The following is a 17771-nucleotide window of genomic DNA, read 5'->3' as shown; positions in this document are numbered from 1 at the left end:
CGCCAGAAGGGAATAAAATAAAATAAAATAAAAAATAATAATAATAATAATAAACTCAGAGAGAAGTTCCATGTTCACATCGATAACAGATCTTCCAAGCAGTCTCCGGCCCGGCACCGCGAGGCCGAGGCCCTCCCAGAGGCAGTGGATTCAAGTAAAGGCAACAAGTTGAGGCACTCGGCTGAGTTCTGTGGGGTCAAACTTGCCAGTTTTGAGAGAAAGTCCCAGTAAGTGCTGCCTGTGGCTCTTATAGCTCCTTGAGGATGATCTGGAACTTGTCCTCTGCTTCCACCATGTCCAGGAGAAAGGCCATGTGGTTGCTGTAGTGCTGGATGATGTTGTTGTCCATGTTCACCAGGATCCTACGGGAGAGGGAGAAGGGCTGGGTCAGGTGCAGCACATCGAAAGGGTTGCAGAACAGGTTAGTCGGGAGGGCTGGACATTCCCAGTTGTGAACTGGGAATAACATCAGGGACAAAGAAGCCTCATGGCACGGGGGTGGCCCTCTCCACACAAAATTCCCATTGAAAATTGCCTTTACTGCCCTGTCATTGACCAGTGTCACATTATCACAGCCGTGCTCCTCGCTGTCTGCCAGCCGGGGGGGTTGGCCATGGCTGGGCTGCTCCGGGAGTCCCAGAAGACACAGCAGCGTCCACCTCACCCAGTTTGAGGGGCTCAGCCACGATTAATTAATTAAATCCATGACACAACACAAAGGAACATCCTGCAGAGCTTTTTGCAATTCTACCCTTGACGTGCCCATGCCCAGCGTCTGCTCCACAGGCAAATTAATCTGGATGACATCAGGGGGTGAATTTAGGACAGAATTCCTCACTCCTCACCCAGGTGCTTTTAGGGGCACATTATTCTGAACAAGCCGAAACTGCTTTGGGAGTAGCTGGAAGTGGTTTGGGATGGGACACCCTTCTCCTCTCCAGAACAACCTCCCGTGCAGCCGTGCCCTGAGCCGCGGCGGGCTGAGCATGCCGGCTGGCCCAGCCGCTGGCTGTTGCCTCCCGCTGCTCCAGGGCTCAGCTCCAACCCTGCTGGGATCACACAGCTTCTCTGACCTGGAATCAATTCTAAGGGGACACGGGGAGAATGAGGAAACATTTCAACAGCTGATTTAAACCTGAGGCTGCGGGTCTGTGCCAGGCAGGAGCCCCTCACTATGGTAATGGCAGAACCGGGGCAGCTCCGCGTCACCCACTGCGTTCCCATAAATCAGATGGGAAATTTGTAAGTGTTTGGAGGAAACAAAGAGAACAAATTCTCGTTCTTTGCAGAAAGCACATCCCCTCCAGGTTCCTGCTGGGGTCACTAATGGGGCAATAGCACTAATTGTGCAACGCTCCACAAGCCAAGATTAAAAACAAGAAAAAGGAAAGGCTGAGCATCCAACAAACCCAGCAGTTTAACCGGGACAAACACAGGGACCCGCGTCCCTCTGGGGAATGGCCTGCAGGTCAGTGCAGCCACACCAGCTTGTGGCAACTGACTCTTGCCCGTCTGATCACAGCCCTGGCCCAAACTGCCCAGATTTCTGAGGTGAAGGTGGGAGCTCTGCCCTCATGTCCCGTCTCTCCTGGTGTCAGCTTTGTCCCAGGGCCCGACACCACGCTGCTCTTCGGCAGAGCACCACAGGCTGTTAATTCTGTCACGACAGCTGGGGAAGGCTGAGACATGGGGTCTGATACCACCCAGGGTCTTCTCGGTGAATCGGAACCTTGACGGCTGCATCTCACCTCCTGGCACCGGACAGGAGCGGCGCTGGGGCTGCCTTGGGGCAAAGGGACCCTCAGGGGACCCCGAGCCCTGGATCCCAGGGAGTCTGGGCTCCGACAGGTGCCCCCAGAGAGGCAGCGTGGCTGCCCAAGGGTGGGTTGTCACAAAAAGTCTTGCAACAGAGCTGCTCCAGTTATCTCTGGCTGGTTTAGTGCGGGAAGCCAGAGAAGATCCCTGTGCCTCTTGCTACCAAGCTTCCATCTGATTTCTCAACCACAAAAGATTCAAGGGAGTGCTGATGAGGACTCTGAGCCCTGTATTGTTTTTCTAGACCAAACCTCACCAAGATATGAAATTACTTATTATTGCTCTTGAGTCACCCTGAGACCAAGTTCATCTGAACGAGCTCATCGCACTAAGGTGGCCCATGGCTGATTGTAGGTCCTCACCTGCCGTAAAGCCAGATAGTACCACTGAGCTTCACTAGTTTACACCAGATGAAGATCTGACCCTCAAGCTGTAATTACCAAGTGAGGATTGTTTACGGTGGAGCAATAGGATAAAATTATTCAAAGGAAAATTCAATGTGGGGGAGCAGGAACCAGTGTCTGACCCTGTCATCTTGTAGACTGGAGAAAATCTTGTATGTCCCCCACGCTTCAGCAATGACCTGTGGCGTCGGTGATGTCCGGCTTTCATCAAACTAGGTATCCAATTTATTTTTTTAATCTAATTTCCAGGTGTTGCCTTTTCTTTTTATTTGATATCTCTTTGTTCCTCCATTTTGGGGCAGAGGTGGAAAGGACATCTGCCTGTTTTCTCACCCAGTCCTTATTAAACAGCATTCACTACTTATCAGATCAAGTAATGAAGAAAACCAAAGCAAAACAAAATAGAGGTGGCCTCTCCCCTGAAGCGCTGCCATTTCCTGGTCCACCTGCAAACTCATCAGTGCTTGGATCCCTCTTGCCACACAGATGCTCACAGTCAGCTGGTTCAGAAAACTCCAGCCCAAGCTGGAGTTACCTGAGAGGAGCTGTTGGCTGATGACAGCCTGATGACCGGTGATGGCCACATCACAAGCCACCACCACAGCTGACACACCTGAGTTTTGGCTCAGTCCTGAAGCTGTAATAATAAACTGGCCACCACTGTCCTTCACAGTTGTTCTTCTTCAAAATCAGATGTGAGGCTCTCTCTGACTGAAGATCTATGGGACAACCCCTCTTTTGGGGACAGCCCCTCTCTTGAGGCCACCAGTGCTGCTCTTCTTCCTGGGGGTTAAAATTTCCATTTCTGGGGCTAGTGGATAAGCAGCATCTGAGAGCACTGAGGGCCCTGAGCTCAGGAACGGGTGGAAGAGCCTCCTGACAAATTCAGACACCTCACTATGGCCCATCCATCATCTTAAAATTAGGACCATCTCTAAAAACCCTCCTACATGGGGCCAGGTGGCTCACTTGTGGGTTTAGAAGTAAGGGGGTTGTAACAGCTTCGCACTTCAGTGCCACCATGTCACAGCACAGAGGAGAAACCACTGCCTGTCCCCTTCCCACCTTGCAGCTGCCTCAACTTCAGCTCTGCTCTCCTTGAAGCAAACAGGCTAAGTCCCATGAGGGTCAAATTATGGTGACACCAAATGAGTTGGAAGATCCCATCCAAGGAGCTTTAGGACTTTCTCATCTCACTGTCACCAGAAGGCAAACGCAGAAGCAGAGCTTTGGACCAACCCTCAGTTCCCAGGACTCTGTTCTCTCATTTTGTTACCCAGAGGACCTCTCTGGGGGGCCGTGTGGGTGAGAACAGCAGGGCTGCATAACGTGGGACCTGTCATCAGCCTCGCTTCTCTGCCCATGCTCAAACTCTGGAGCAGGGCCAGCAACAACAACGAGTTCATCTCCCAGGCAGTCACGGCTGCTTGCAAAGCCTGATTGTATCTCGCTCGCTCTGCAAGAAGGGCTCTGGATTTCAGTTTATGAAAATAAGCTTGGGAGCTGATGAGATGTTCCCTTTCCATCAGCTGAAGGGAGAACTTGCTGCAAGAGATGGGGACAACCTTGGGGGAGTTCTTAGTCCAGAAAACATTACTGAAAGTAGCACTTGGCTCCACATCAAGACCATTGACCTCCACAGAAGACTCAGCAGCTGCTCCTCAGCTCACGCCAGCTAGCAGCTTTCCCTCTCAGCCATGGGGGAGATCCACATGGATCCGTCACTAATAAACACCTCGCTGAAGTCACTTGAGAAGCCATTTCACATTTACTGCCAACCTCACCTGTCACCCCCTGCAGAGCTACACCTGAATCCCACCGTCGCCTGACAAGTGTCTCAAGTGGGACCTGCATTTCTGTACTGGGGCCGCACAAGAGCCACCAGTGCCCAGAAGAGACCGATCCATCACCTCTCAAAGGGAGCGCGAAGTTTCCTACTGACCTCCCTGGTCTGGGGAGGGGAGGGCAAAGCTGGGAACAGACACTTCCAGATCTCCCCTCTTCTGCACCAGGGCTGCCCACTGAGCTGGTCCCGTCTCTTTCTGAGCCAGGGACATTTAGGCGCTTGGTTTGCAGCAGCAAACATTTCTGCCTCTCCGATGGCAGTGAGATAAGTTCTCCATAAGCTCAGGCTTTTAGGCTGAGACACAAAGAATCACCCATTAAACTACCCAAACAATTCCTCCTTCATCCAACTTCCTTTCCTTGGGAGACTTTACACTCCAAACAAATATAATACAAACAAGCATTATCCCAAATCTTTAAAGCCCAGCAAGATCTGAGTTTTATATGCTCCAAATAGCACAGGCTCATGGTTTTACTTTTTATTATCTTGTTAAAATGCTATTTCAGCCTATGGCAGGGTACCAAAGAGAATGGGGGTTTAGAGGTACAGCATAAAAGCAGATGAGAGATTAGCTTACCCTCTTTTGCATTTTTTGTAGACTTTATAAATGCTTTCTTCAGGAAGCCCATATTTTTCTGAAATCTGTAAGAGAAAACATGGCAATTCTTTGTACTTGTAAAATGAAATTCCTACGATAAAAATCAAAGATAACACTGAGCCAGGGCTATTCAGCAGCAAAGGATTCCCCCTCCCTTTCACTCGAGAAAAAAGGGCCGAAGCAATGATCCGAGCGGGGTAACTGGAACATCTCTGTGCCTGGCAGTGGGCAGAGGGCAGGCAGCAGCTTGGCCTTGGTTCCCTTTCTGACAGCGACTGCCAGGCCAGGAACCTTGGGGAATAATCTTCACTTTCCTTCTCTCATTCCCTGGCCTGTTTAGAGCTCAGTGCTTCAATCTGCTGGGCAGAGCCAGCGTGGAGCTTTTCCTTTGCTGATGCACCTGAAGGTGAGACAAAGTGTTCGACTGTGTCTGCTGGGGAGGCACCTGACCGCAGCTTTTGCTCAGGTTTTAGCTGATCTGTCACACTTCCCTGCAGAGCTCTCCTCAGCAAGTGCAGTTGTGGTCTTAGGATGACAGGAGTTTTGTAGCTTTTCCACAAGCATTTTCTGTAGAGAATTTTGTCTCTTTGTGGTGAGGGATGGGGGAGGGAGAAGATGGCAAAGAATCCTCTGTGCTGACATTTTTCAAACTCTCTTATTTTTAAAAGTTTGTAAAACCAACAGAGCTTAAAGTGCAGCCATAAAGCCACCCCAAATCTGGGTTTATTGTTTGTTTCCTTCCCAGCAATCCCCAAAGAGAGGTGGGTTATCAGAGATGCTGCTGATAATCATCACAGAAATATGTCTGTGTGCTCCTCAAACACAACACAGGGAATTCCAGCGCGAGGCCAGAATTGCCTGCAGGTCGCACATCTACAGCCTTGAGAATGGAAAGTGTGTTTTACAACGGAAAATATGAATGTGTTGTCACAGAGGAGACTTACAATATCATCTGAACAAACCATCTTGCCATAAGGTGTGTTCTTCCCCGCTGCAGCACTAACAACGCGCAGCCCGTGCCAGGAACTGTGGGTACAATTCACCTGCTACTCACAATTTCCATTTCCATTCTCAAGAGAAAGCAGGCAGGAGATATAACCAGTCTTACAACCAGCTTCCTATCTACCAAGCACCATTTATCTGCAGTTTGTTCGTGTGCCACAGTTTTTAGGTAACACTTACAGCTGTTCTGAGGCCCTGGAGATCTGGTGTCTTCAACATGAGAGCATCAAACACTTCCTCTGACTCTCTCCGCACGTACAACAAGACTGAAAGAGATGAAGCACAGCACTGAATCCTTACAGCATGTTCTCAGAGCGATGTGGCCTCAGGTAATTCAAGATCCAAGGTAGCTTGAATCAAATGAGACACTACATTCAAGGAGAGTTCCCATCCCAGGGGTTACCTCTCTGAGGATCTTCTTCCTTGGTTTGCTTTGGAGGTATCGGGTCAAACTCCTCAGTGAACGAGGCACCACTCCGTTTTAAGGGCAGCCTGAGCAAAAGGAACACAACACTCTCAAGAGAACAGGACAACAGCAGCGAACAAAACAGTTCCAGCAACTGAACTTTTGATGGAACAACCAACGACTCCAACAAACATCCAGCAATTAAATATCAGTTCTGTAATTACGGCGCCTGCCAGAGTTGCAATTTCCTGCCTAACGCACCCAGGGACATCGGTGAGTGCAGGCAGTGGTGTTGGAATCAATCACATCACAAACAAAAGCCTTTTGCACCTTCATGTCATTGTTTCTCTGTTGATATCGCAGTCAGTGGATCGAGCCTGGGGGTAAATCACTGCTTCTCCCCACTATAGACACATGACAAGTGTGATTTTGACTTCATTTCTGTTTATTTTACAGCAGTATCTGCCTGTGGTTACTTGAGCCCTTCAGTGATAGTTCTGGGACCATCATCTTCTCTCTTTCAAACATTGTCTCAGTAAGAACAGCAGGACACTCATGGACCAGACCCACACTGCAATGGCTCGTGGATATGGAAAGAAATCTATCTGCATTTCTGCATCCCCTGAGTCCCTTCTAGGCCAAAGTTTAACACGTATTTTGACACTCAGTGCATCAGGGAGACACTGTGCTGTGCTGTTTAGCACCTATAGACACAGATACTGCTTATGGATATCAAAAACCATGACATGCAAAGAAATAGAGCAGCTGGTGAGTGGGAAATAGACACGGCTTCATCCTTACCTGTTTGCAGAGTTGGGAACAGCAGGAGGGAGCACCTTGAAATGGAAAGGAAACATTGATTGTTTAGTTTGCACAGTACCCCTGGGTGCCAGTGAAGCTGGGGGAGCAACATGGGCACATTTTAAACACCATTTCCCTCCTCCCATACCTCCTAGTCCATTATTTTTCCTATGCAATTAAACCCAAACATCTGTACATGTTTCTTGGATTAAATGAAAGCTGATATAAAGAATCTATCTAGATTCTTCTGCCTAGGAGAGACCCGACGGTCTCGCTACCCCCAACAGCAGGTCAAATCTCATAACCTGCCTGGGATCAAGGACAAACAGTTTCCCCAGTGAGTTCTCTGGTTGCAAACCAGATTCTTCCAGTCCCTGGTTTTGATGCTGATGCATCAGGACAGCAGCTGCTGCAACAGGATGCTCCAGTCACAGGTGACTTCTTCCCCCTTTTTGACAAACTGAGACAGTTGTTTCTTGATGAGCTCTGAAGGAGGCTGGGTCTAGGTTTCCTCAGGCTCAAGGGGACAGAGAAGGGCAGAGGACAAGTGAGAGATGTCCCACACATGCAGGGGACTGATATCATCGCAATTTTTATCGTTTACTTTCTGCTGATGTTTTTGTTGCCACTCCAGTCCTCTGTGGAAGCTGCAGATACCTGTAAACCACAGGAATATCTGGCTGGAAGGAACCTGGAAAGGTTATCTTGCCCATCACTGCTGCATGGCTATCTAGGCCACTCCTGACAGCTACGTCTTCAAGCTCACCACATTTCCACAGAAGAGCAGTGGTTTGGTTTTGTTTTTATACATAACACAAGTCATGTCTGGGGGACTGATCAGTTTGCAAATGATAAATTATGGGGGTGACAGCTGAGGGCAACAGGTTGGTTGTTTTTTTTTGAAGGGACTTACCGTGCCACACCTCTGCAGGTTTGAAAAATGGACGTTGGGGATAAACAGGACTGGCTGGGTTTCGAGGTCAGTCTCTGGCCTCAGGAACGTGATTTCATTCCCTCTGAAGCCAGAGAGCAAACAGCCTTTCAGACCTACAGATGGAAAGTCCAGTTCATCTCAGTTCAGATGGCACTTCAAGAGGCAGCCACATGCAGAGAGGAGAAAGCGCCTGCCCAAGGTCTCCCAACAGAAATATTAGAAAGAAGACAGGAACCCACAGAACCAGGTTTTCAAGGCTCGCCCAGGGCTCTCTCCCTTAGGGAAGGCTCCTTGCCAAGACCCCAAGACAATTCAGAAAGGTTGGTCAGGATTAATAAAGGGTTTTGAGAGTCTTGGTAGGAGACCAGGCAAGGACCTGACTGACAAGCTGTGTCTGAACACTGCTGATTTCATCAGGCTTGGGCCAGATCTCGTTGGGAGTTAACGGCCAGGCCTCCGTGGATTTCACCACGCTCCGGATCAGGAAACAAACACGCACTCACCGTTGTTATTGGAGTCCAGGCATTTTCCTTTCCTTCTGAACTGTTTCCTTTCATCATCCCGCATTTTCCTCTCTGCTCCCTGTGGGGAAGGTAAGGCAAAAATTAGGATGTTGACAGTTCTAACATTGGCAAGAGGGTTTATTGGCCACCCCTGGGAGGTAAGCACATTAACGTAAGAGCAGCCTTTATTAAAAGATGGTCATCTCAGAGACCTTCTACAGCCCATCCAGAACTTCCTGATACTTATAAATTAAAAAACAAAAAGAAAATTTGCTTTTAAAAATGAAAAACGCTGACAAAAATTATCTGAGGCTGGGGAAGAACATCTAAGGAGATTCTCACCTCTTCTGCTATTTAAAAACTTGTCAAAACTAGAGTTGATTATGAGGCACAATCCCAGGTAGGTCTGATATGGGGAAAACTTTCTAATGACTCTGTTCTCCAAAGGCCTCAGCAGTGCAGACACATCCCCGCTGTCCTGTCTCACTCAGCTGAGGGGACCAACCATCTCTATTCCTCAGCCCTGACCTCTGGGCTGTTCTAGACTCTCACAATCTTTCTGTTTTTTTTTTTCTCCTGGAGTCACTGGCCACCAGTTTAAAATTCCTCTTGGACAGCTTGGTGGAAAAGCAATGTTCTACCTTATCGCAGAATATCTTGATCTGGCAGACGGCGCGGTGCACCAGCTGGCTGCTTCCATTGCCGCAGTCGTAAGTGTCTATCTGCAGGTTGAGCGGGACACCTTTCACTCCCTTCTGGGAGGAGAAGTCCGTGCTCAGGCAATTCACCCCAATAAATACCTGTCAATAGGAACAGAGATCGATACAGCTTGTTGGTACTGAGAAGATTATTCTCCAACAGCAATGAGAGCAGCAGGCAGCAACAAAAGCATCTACTGAGACGTCCTTCCACCCTCCCAGCATCAGCCAAGCACATGAGCTGTTGGTTTCCCACCCAAATGCAGCCCCTGGTCCTTCCTAGCCAGTCTCCCCTCACACCTCCTGCAGTTCTCATCTCTTTATTAGACTTTAAGGCTAATCCTTAGGCTACCCACTCCCATGGCTCAGCCCAGATGCAAAGTCTGCCTGGGGACGTTCTCACTGATATTTCTGATCTTCCATTTGAACAAGGGACCCTCAGACAGCCATGCCCTGGAGGAAGGGAGGAGGGCTAGACTGCAGCTTGGGGAATTACAAATCATTGCTGCGAGGTAAATAAATATTCATCACACGCTGGTCTCCTTTATCACTAGGATGGAGTTACCTCCAGTGGAAACTTTTGAAGAAAAGCTGAGCACAGATACAATCCACATTGTATCTCCAAATTACCAACCCATTTCTATGACCTTGAAACTTGCCCCAGACTCTGGGGACAGATTTGCAGCTGGAGGAGCTCCCACAGCTCCCTCAGCAGGGCTCTGGCTGAGGATTTTAGCCCTGAAACCTCACGTCAGAGCTAGTCAGTACCTATATATAGACAAGAAAACCACTTGACTGTGGTGTGAAGTTTAATTGCAAGAAGAGAACTAACAGGTGCTACAGACGACCCAGATACCTGACCCCTCCTGTCGGCTCCCAGCCCTCACAGCTCTCTGAAGTCTCACCTTTACCTGCCCCAGGCCACTGCAGGGACAGAGTTTCTGCTAAGAGTTAAATCCAGTTTTGCTGAGGTGCCCCCCAGGGCTTGCCACATACCTGACATATTTCCATTTCTGACAACTTTGCCTTGAAGACATTTGTTAACCTCTTGGGTTGTAAAAGACCAAGGTCGCCTTTGGGCTAAAAGAAGGGCTTATTGAGATCCCAAAGCAACCAGCATTTTCCCAAGCTACCAGCTTCAGAGAGACGGGGTATTTATGCTTTTCTTTTTTTCTTAGTTACTTCAGCTTTTTTGATATGCTCCTTTCAATCTACACTAGATACAAAGTGTTAATGAGAGACTCTGAAGAGATGCAGAAGAGACAGCAGAGCTAGAAAGATGATGATAAAAGCTTTACAGATTTTAAGGTCAAATGGGATCTTGTGACCTGCCTGGCTCCCTTCCACATCACAGGAGCCACAGAAGGGTGGTCAGTCATTTCTGCATCAAAATGCTGCCTTGAAAGAAGGGTCTTTGTTCCCTAAGCTGTGGTTTATTTAAATAGGCTTCACCTCCATGTGAGCAGAGGCCTGATCTAGGCTGCCTGCTGCAAAAGGCTTTCTTCAGAGTTATCCATCAGCACTAAAAAAACATCTCTGAGCCAGTCTGGGGTGTACCCAGAGTGTTTATTAGCTAATGGCAATGCTTAAACACACAGAGAAGCATGGTGTCCTTCCTCACTGTCCTGGCAGACAAACACTACCTGGGGCCACTGGAATGGGATTGTTTGGATTTGAAACTCTCCCTGTCTTTCAGCTGAGAAGCTGGGGAGGGGAGTGTGTGCCTCGGCCACCAGAAATGAGGCCACAGTTTTGCTGTGGACCAAGGCTTCCCACATCCCTTCCACAAGCAGTTTGTACCTTTGCTTCTTCGTGGATGTTCCACACGAAGGAGAGCGCGTTGTAGGCCAACTCCTCGATGTTCTGCACTGTGTTGAAGTTTTCTTTACAGTCAGCTGAAATGCAATGGAGAAGCAGTTTATACTCTGGCTGCACAACTGGTTACATTCCCCCTCGGCTCTCCACTCCCCAGAGCCTGCCTCACACTGACTCCAAGGCTAAAAGAAGCCTTGGAATATAACAGAGGCCATTCTTGATACCACCAGGTAAACCCTGGTGTACACATGTAAGGGACAGGCCAGAAATGACTTGGAGATGTTGGCTGGGAGCTGCTATTTGAGTAGTGGTGTTATCCAAAGTCAGTGGAGGTTGCTTCTAAATTCAAACCGCGGTGTGTCTCGCTCTGAGCCGTGAGGTGCTCAGCAAGGTGCTCAGCTGGATGGACAAAACCTTTGTCTGGCCCAGCATAACACGCTGTAAAGCCTGGGTGGTGGCAGTGGAGAAGGACAAGCAGTACCAAAGCCTTCTCCAGCTCAGAATTCTAGGCTCCAAGAGGCCACAGGTCACATCTGTAAGAGCCAAAACAGTTCAGCGGTTTCTATCTCTGTGACTGAGGCTCTTCTTCGATGTCACCTGGGCTCCTAGCGCGTGTCCCTACACTTGGCAAACACCATCTTAAACCCACAAGAGCTCCTCAACCAGAAAGAATCTGAAGCCAGCAGATCAGCCTGCTCCTCCCCGCTTTCCCCCAGGCCAGATTGTGGAGTTTCAACTGTGTGATTGTGGATTGGAAATGCAGTAAAATGGTGCTAGAAGTTATCAACCCCTCCCGGCCATCGCAATCAAACAGCACCGCTCGTACCAACGTCGATGACTCTCTGCTTGGCCGTGGGCTGACGGGAATGCCAGTGCTTCCAGAACTTGAGCTGCTCTGTCGGGATCTTCTCATTGTCAAAAACAATCATCACAACACTCTGTAACACAGCGAGGATATCCCAGGTCAGTCTAAACAGCAGGGTAATGCTTGGTGCCCTCATTGCCCTTCCCATCCAGTGCATCCATGCACTGGCCAAGGGCAGCTCAGTGCTATTGCTGATGTTTTATTGGTGGGGAAACTGAGGCAGGCAAGGGAAGGGACTTGAACATAGTCATGCAGGTAGGCAGTGACAGAGCAAAGAGCAAAACTGAGATACCCCTTAATTGCACCACCCCATGAGTTTCCCCTGATTCCAAGGCACAGAAGGATCCTGCACTGGGGGATGCAGCAGTGCCGGAGCAGGGATTAGGCTGTGACAGCCTAAAAGGTCTTTTTCTAGACATTCTCAGCTTCAAGAATCCTGTAAGTCTTGAGATGTCCAAAGTCCAGCCCCTAAATACCACTCAGGAACAGGTTTCTTTGCTGGGAATTCAAGCTCAGCTTAGTCTCCGGGGTGGCTCTGAGGCCTGGCCACACATCCCCAGAGCACGATGGGGAATATCCCTCCAGCTCAGAATATCCCTTCCCACCAGGGCCCCCAGCCAGCCATTTGCCAGGGAGACCTTTTGTGCATCCCTGACCTCACTGTGAAAGGTTTCAGCTGCCAGGTAAATGAAGGCTGTTGCTGTGCATCAGAGGATTAGTTTGCTATGACTGAATCCATCCCATTCATCGCTTTAAGACAACATGAGCCACAAAGCCATTACTCTTCATGTTCAACTCTGTTCCCAAGCCAGTAAAATTGCTGGATGTCTGATTACAGCATGTGTCAGCAAAATTGTCAGCTTGTCTCTTACCTTCACTTTATTTGAGGACAAGTGTAAACATTTGCTGTCTCCAGCTGTCCGCAGCGTGATGGGGTAGAACTGTCCTTTGTTGAGGTAGGCCATGGGAGAGTCCCCAGATTTGATGTGAATGGCTTTGGGTGACCCCAGAGTATATTCAAAGTCACTTGTATGGAACAAAGAGAGAATGATGAATAAGCACAAGCTGCTGTTTCACTCCAAAAGCAAAACAAGGAGAAATGCAAATCTCCAGCCTTACAGGTTACAGACACTGTACACACAGGAGTCCCCTTCTCACACACCCCTCCAGTTGTGAGCGAGCACCTCCCAGCACAGCACATACTGATCCTCCCCAACACCCCAGGGAGAAGGACTTCTCAGATATCCTCATTTTACCCTTTGGTTTTGGTTTAAAAAAAACCCTGTACATTATTGTAACCAGTATTTTTCTGTGGATGGCTACAGAACCATTGCACAATCAAAAGCCTAAACCAAACCAAATCAAAATAGGTACCTGTGATGAGACTTTTCAAACATTCTGAACTCAGATTCCTGTCTCCAAATTCACACCCATAAATGGCTGACCCAGGAAAACTGTGTCCTAATGGGTCCTGTGGAAACAGGAGGACCTGCAGGACACTGACCTCTACTTATTTATCCAGGTGCTAAAAAAATGGGCTCAGAAGCTGCCTAGTGCATTAAACTCTCAGTCTGGTGGGCAGCAACTTTAGTCCTTACAGAAAAGATTTGTAGCGTGACACAGGGGAAGGTGTCACTGTTGACAAGCAAATTTAAAAGAAGAGCCTGATTTTCAAGAAGCCCTGCCTGCTCTTGGGCATTCACCAGCACCTATGAGCATTCGTTTTCTGCTCTGAGGAACCTGTGCAAACCACCACCTGTACATAAGCCTTCACACAGACCCTTCAAGTGCCCTGGAGTTGAAGATCATCATATTCCTGTTTAGTCACCAACCCATCTCTTTTTTCCTGCTCCACCTCCCCTGTGATGCCATCTCTGAAGGCTTGGCAGCTCCTCTTATCTAGAGCCAGGAAAGCCAGAGAACTTTAGTGCACAAATAAACAGCAAACAGAAAGCCTCTTGCTCACCAACAGGAGCTGCTGTCTGTGTGAAAATCCCCACGTCTGACAGCTGAGTCACAGAGTCAGGTGACTCAGGAGGCAAATAAAAAGTGGGAGGTGGAATAATGTTACCTGCTGGGAGGTTTGATGCTGTATCTAGAGCAGGAAAGCTCTGCCTGAGAGAGGGGTGGAAAGGAGGAAGAAATCTCTCTCATGTTTTAGGAATGACAGGCAGTTGCATCTTCTAAAATCACAGTTGACTAACAGTGCTAAACCCAAAGTGAGAACCTAAACCTTAGATTAGGAGGAGGCTGCTTACCACCCTCATCAACTGTCATCCTGATTTTCTCTGTCCTTTACCCCATTCCAAGTAGCTTCTGGAAGGATGGTGCAGCCACCTGGCTCTATCTGTAGCACAGGAACCAAGCAGCACTCCCTGGGAAGGGGCTGTAATGCCCAGCAAACCCTCACAGGGAAGACCTCAGTGCCACATCTCCCCTCATGCAGGTCAAGGTGCTGATGAGATACGACCAGAGCAGTGGAAGCAGTCAGCACTGGATTTACACCAGTTTGGCCAACAGAATATGGTCTGAACCACACACCTCTCAGGCTAAAACCGTGAACTGGCACAACTCCATCTAGTAACTTGAATTTAAGATTGGGTTTGACTCCTTTTCAACAAAACATTTCAAACCTTAATCCCTGCTTCCCACTACAAACACTAAAATTCATCACTGCTTTGTGTCTAAAAGTTATGGAACAGCAACTTTCTCCTAAGACACCAGAGGGACACAACTTGTCTCTGCAAAAGCACGAGATCTGGAAGTTTGCAATGGTCATTGCCAAGACTGGCATTGGGCCAAGGAAAGGGATCATAGAATGGTTTGGGTTGGAAGGGACCTTAAAGTTCGCCCAGTCCCAACCCCCCTGCCATCAGCAGGGACACCTTCCACTAGACCAGGTTGCTCAAAGCCTCATCCAGCCTGGCCTTGAACACTTCCAGGGAGGAGCAGCCACAGCTTCCTTGGGCAACCTGTTCCAGTGTCTGACCACCCTCACAGTGAAGAACTTCTTCCTAATATCTCATCTAAACCTCCCCTCTTTCAGCTTAAACCCATTTCCCCTTGTTTTGTCATTAGTTGCCCTTATGAAAAGTCCCTCCCCAGCTTTCTTGTAGCCCCTTCAGGTACTGGGAGGCCGCTGTAAGATCTCCCCGGAGCCTTCTCTTCTCCAGGCTGAACAGCCCCAACTCTCTCAGCGTGTCCTCATAGGAGAGGTGCTCCAGCCCTCAAAGGGATGTAGCCTTTCCCCAGGAAAGGGACACAGCCAAGTGCACTGGAAACCCAGAGACCATGGACTGACAGTTACCTCTTAACACCGTCCGTAGCGTAGCTCTGTGGGCAAGGTGGCTCTGGCTGGGGTTTGAGGATATCACTGAAGAGTAGCGACTGTAGACAAGTGGAAACAAAACAGTCAATAGTAGAACCTTTCATTGCTTTGTCCATCCACCTTCTCCCAGACATCACAACAGAGGCCACAGATAAAATATGGACCCTCATTTCAAAGCCTTATCCTACTTCCAAAAAGCAATGGAAATCCCCCAAGAATTCCACGGGAATGGCATCAAGCTTCTAATGCAAAAGCAAAGCTCCCACTGACTCCAGCATGAGCAAACCCCAAACTAGAGACAGCCTCACGCAGTACCCCGGGGCTGCACTGCCAGCGTGCAACCCACTAACGGCTCTGACCTCCTGGGGATCCTCTTTGAAAGTGCTGTCTGGCTGCCACCTCTGCTGTGCTGGGGCTACGGGGATGGTCTCGAAGAGGGAGTTCAATGAGCTGTTGTCGTATACATCCCCTGGAGGGACCATGTAGTTGTCTGGGGTGGCATCCAGCTTGCTAGTGCCTGGTGGAAGCATGGCTGGCTTGTGAGGAGTAGGGACGCCTTCAAGACTTAAGCCATTCTTCTTCTGTGGCTCACAATATTCTTGGGTCATAGAAACATTTTCAGACAAGAGCTTCATGAGATGGGCTGAGCCATCGAAGGATGCGATCTCTGCGTCGTACTCCATTCCGTGGCAGTGCCTGGTGGAGAAAGGGTCCCGTCTCAAACCAGGGCAGAGGGTGGACAACCCCAGCAAGTTGTCACAGCAAGAAGCAAGTGCCTTGATGTTCTGCTGGGAAGCAAACTGCACAGTCTAGCTGCCAGGTGACCTTGAGTCAGCTGTGTACATCTCCTGCTTGATAGGGGAGATCTGACAGGCCCGTGGGTGGGTGATCTCCACCCACACACTCACCTCTCAGTGCAATCAGCAAGAGCCAGAGGTGCTGAGCAGTTAAGGGATGATCACACGGAATCAGAGAATATGGTTTAGATGTGGTTTGGGGCTGCAGATCCAGGGCCTACATCCATTATTGCTTATTTAGGTTATTAAACACTCGGAGCAGCAGGGACGATAAGAAAGGTAACTGCCATGTGGTGTTTCAATCTTAGTCTTTTTAGGGCTCATTGACACTGAAAGCTGATTTTTTAAAATGTCTTTTTTAAAAAAAAACAAAAAACAAAAAACAAACAAAACTGATTCCTGTACAAATTCACAAACTCCAGGAGCTTAAGAAGGAAAACTCCCAGAAAATGTGAGTATAGTGAAAAATTGACAGGGCTGCAGTAATGGAAATGAGGTGCATGGCCCAGACTTCAGGTTAGAAAAGACTAATTATAGGAGCTATCAAGTGATAAAGACACGTACAAAAACGCGCTCCCCTCACACACAGAAACCACCAGCCCTTTGTGCAGCATCCCAAGAACTGGTCCTTTCTGCAGCGATGACTCAGTGACCCTGCTGACTCTGCAGCCCTTGCTGAGCTGGGAAAAGGTGGCTTATTGCCCCTGTCACCACGCTCAGAAAACAAACCAACCCCACCATTAGCAACCCGCACACCTCTTGGCAGCATGAGCCACCCCCAAGGGAAGTAAAGCTCAGCGAGTAGCTCCCACCCACTCTGCTTTGAGACCTTCACCTTCATATATGTGCTGAAATTTCCATAGTTAACAAAAACCACACCACTGTCCAGAATGCAGTGGCCTTTCAGAGAGGAGCACACAGCTCAACTCAGCTTACTTATGAAGAAGGAATGAAGTATCATTTAAGAGGCTTATTCTGTCAAGTCGTTAAAAAACAGACAACCAGAAAAGGTTGCCAGAGTACACAGCATCCAGGAAGGGGAACTGAACTCATAGTGGCAAATGAGCCATTAATTTTATAGTTAATTATCTGAAAACCTCAAAGGACAAATGGGAGTCACTGGGAGAGAATCCTGGGAGACTAGAAGCGAGTGGAACAGAAACTCTTATCAGCGCAGTGAAGGGAAGAGGACTTGGTCATTCCCTTCTTTCTGCCAGTGCTTAATCCCTTTCCCCTTTCTAATTGTCATAAAGTAGGAAATAAAGACAAATTCTTCTGTTGCTACAAATCAGTGCAACTCCTCTGAACACAGCTAGACAGATCCTCAGTTGTGTAAATGGGTGTAGCTCAATTTATACCTGCTTGAGATCTGGCCTAAAGAATTTTAATATATGTCTCAGGGTTAATAACCTCCACTGTTGTTGGTAATAACACTGTGCTTTGATGTCTATTTTATGCAAGCTAAGAGACCCATCATGCATGCAAGCAGCTGCAGGAGAATTAGACAGCTACAGAGAGCAAAAAACGAAGCTAACCTCTTTCCTAGTTCATTGCGTCCCATCATACCAGATGGAAGAATCCTCTTCTCCTTTGGGACCTAGAACAAGGCAGGGCAGAGAGTTTGTTTATTACATTTTATTAATGGAAAACAGGCAAAATGAGCCTTGTCTGTGTAGCGAGTAAAGTCTCGCAGATAAAACACTGGGTGAATAATAAACATCAAGTGAGGCCACAGGACGACCTGGGCTCTCTTGCTGGTTCTGCTGTGGCCACAAGCCACATCATTTTGTTCTGGGAAGGATTTTCAAAAGCACCCAAGTGATTGGGAACATCAGTCCTATTGGTTTCAATTAGGGATAAATCATCTACGTTTCTTGAAGCCCCATCCTACAGCAACACTGGAAAAATGAAGAAGCTAGGGTCTGCAAGGCAGGAGCTATTCCAGCTCCGTGTCTCTCA

General features: G+C 48.4%; 1 protein-coding gene across 1 annotated transcript in view; it reads right to left on the bottom strand.

Annotated features, from left to right (window-relative positions):
* Positions 1–247: 247 nt before the first annotated feature.
* GRHL3 (grainyhead like transcription factor 3) overlaps positions 248–17771 on the bottom strand; it is a 27961-nt gene continuing 10437 nt past the window's right edge. Inside the window, exons 3-16 of the mRNA XM_010171947.1 lie at positions 17348–17409; positions 15375–15711; positions 14995–15074; positions 12560–12713; positions 11649–11760; positions 10808–10902; positions 8951–9109; positions 8310–8388; positions 7786–7919; positions 6873–6907; positions 6069–6157; positions 5846–5931; positions 4643–4707; positions 248–362 (exon numbers count right to left, since the gene is read on the bottom strand). Of these exons, the coding sequence (XP_010170249.1) occupies positions 248–362; positions 4643–4707; positions 5846–5931; positions 6069–6157; positions 6873–6907; positions 7786–7919; positions 8310–8388; positions 8951–9109; positions 10808–10902; positions 11649–11760; positions 12560–12713; positions 14995–15074; positions 15375–15711; positions 17348–17409 (1602 nt within the window). The remainder of the gene's footprint in view (positions 363–4642; positions 4708–5845; positions 5932–6068; positions 6158–6872; positions 6908–7785; positions 7920–8309; positions 8389–8950; positions 9110–10807; positions 10903–11648; positions 11761–12559; positions 12714–14994; positions 15075–15374; positions 15712–17347; positions 17410–17771) is intronic.

The sequence above is a fragment of the Antrostomus carolinensis genome, unplaced genomic scaffold (genome assembly GCF_000700745.2).
Source record: "Antrostomus carolinensis isolate BGI_N321 unplaced genomic scaffold, ASM70074v2 scaffold49527, whole genome shotgun sequence".
Taxonomy (NCBI): Eukaryota; Metazoa; Chordata; class Aves; order Caprimulgiformes; family Caprimulgidae; genus Antrostomus; species Antrostomus carolinensis.
Note: the sequence above shows the minus strand (reverse complement) of the source record. Positions and strands in the feature narration are given on the sequence as shown.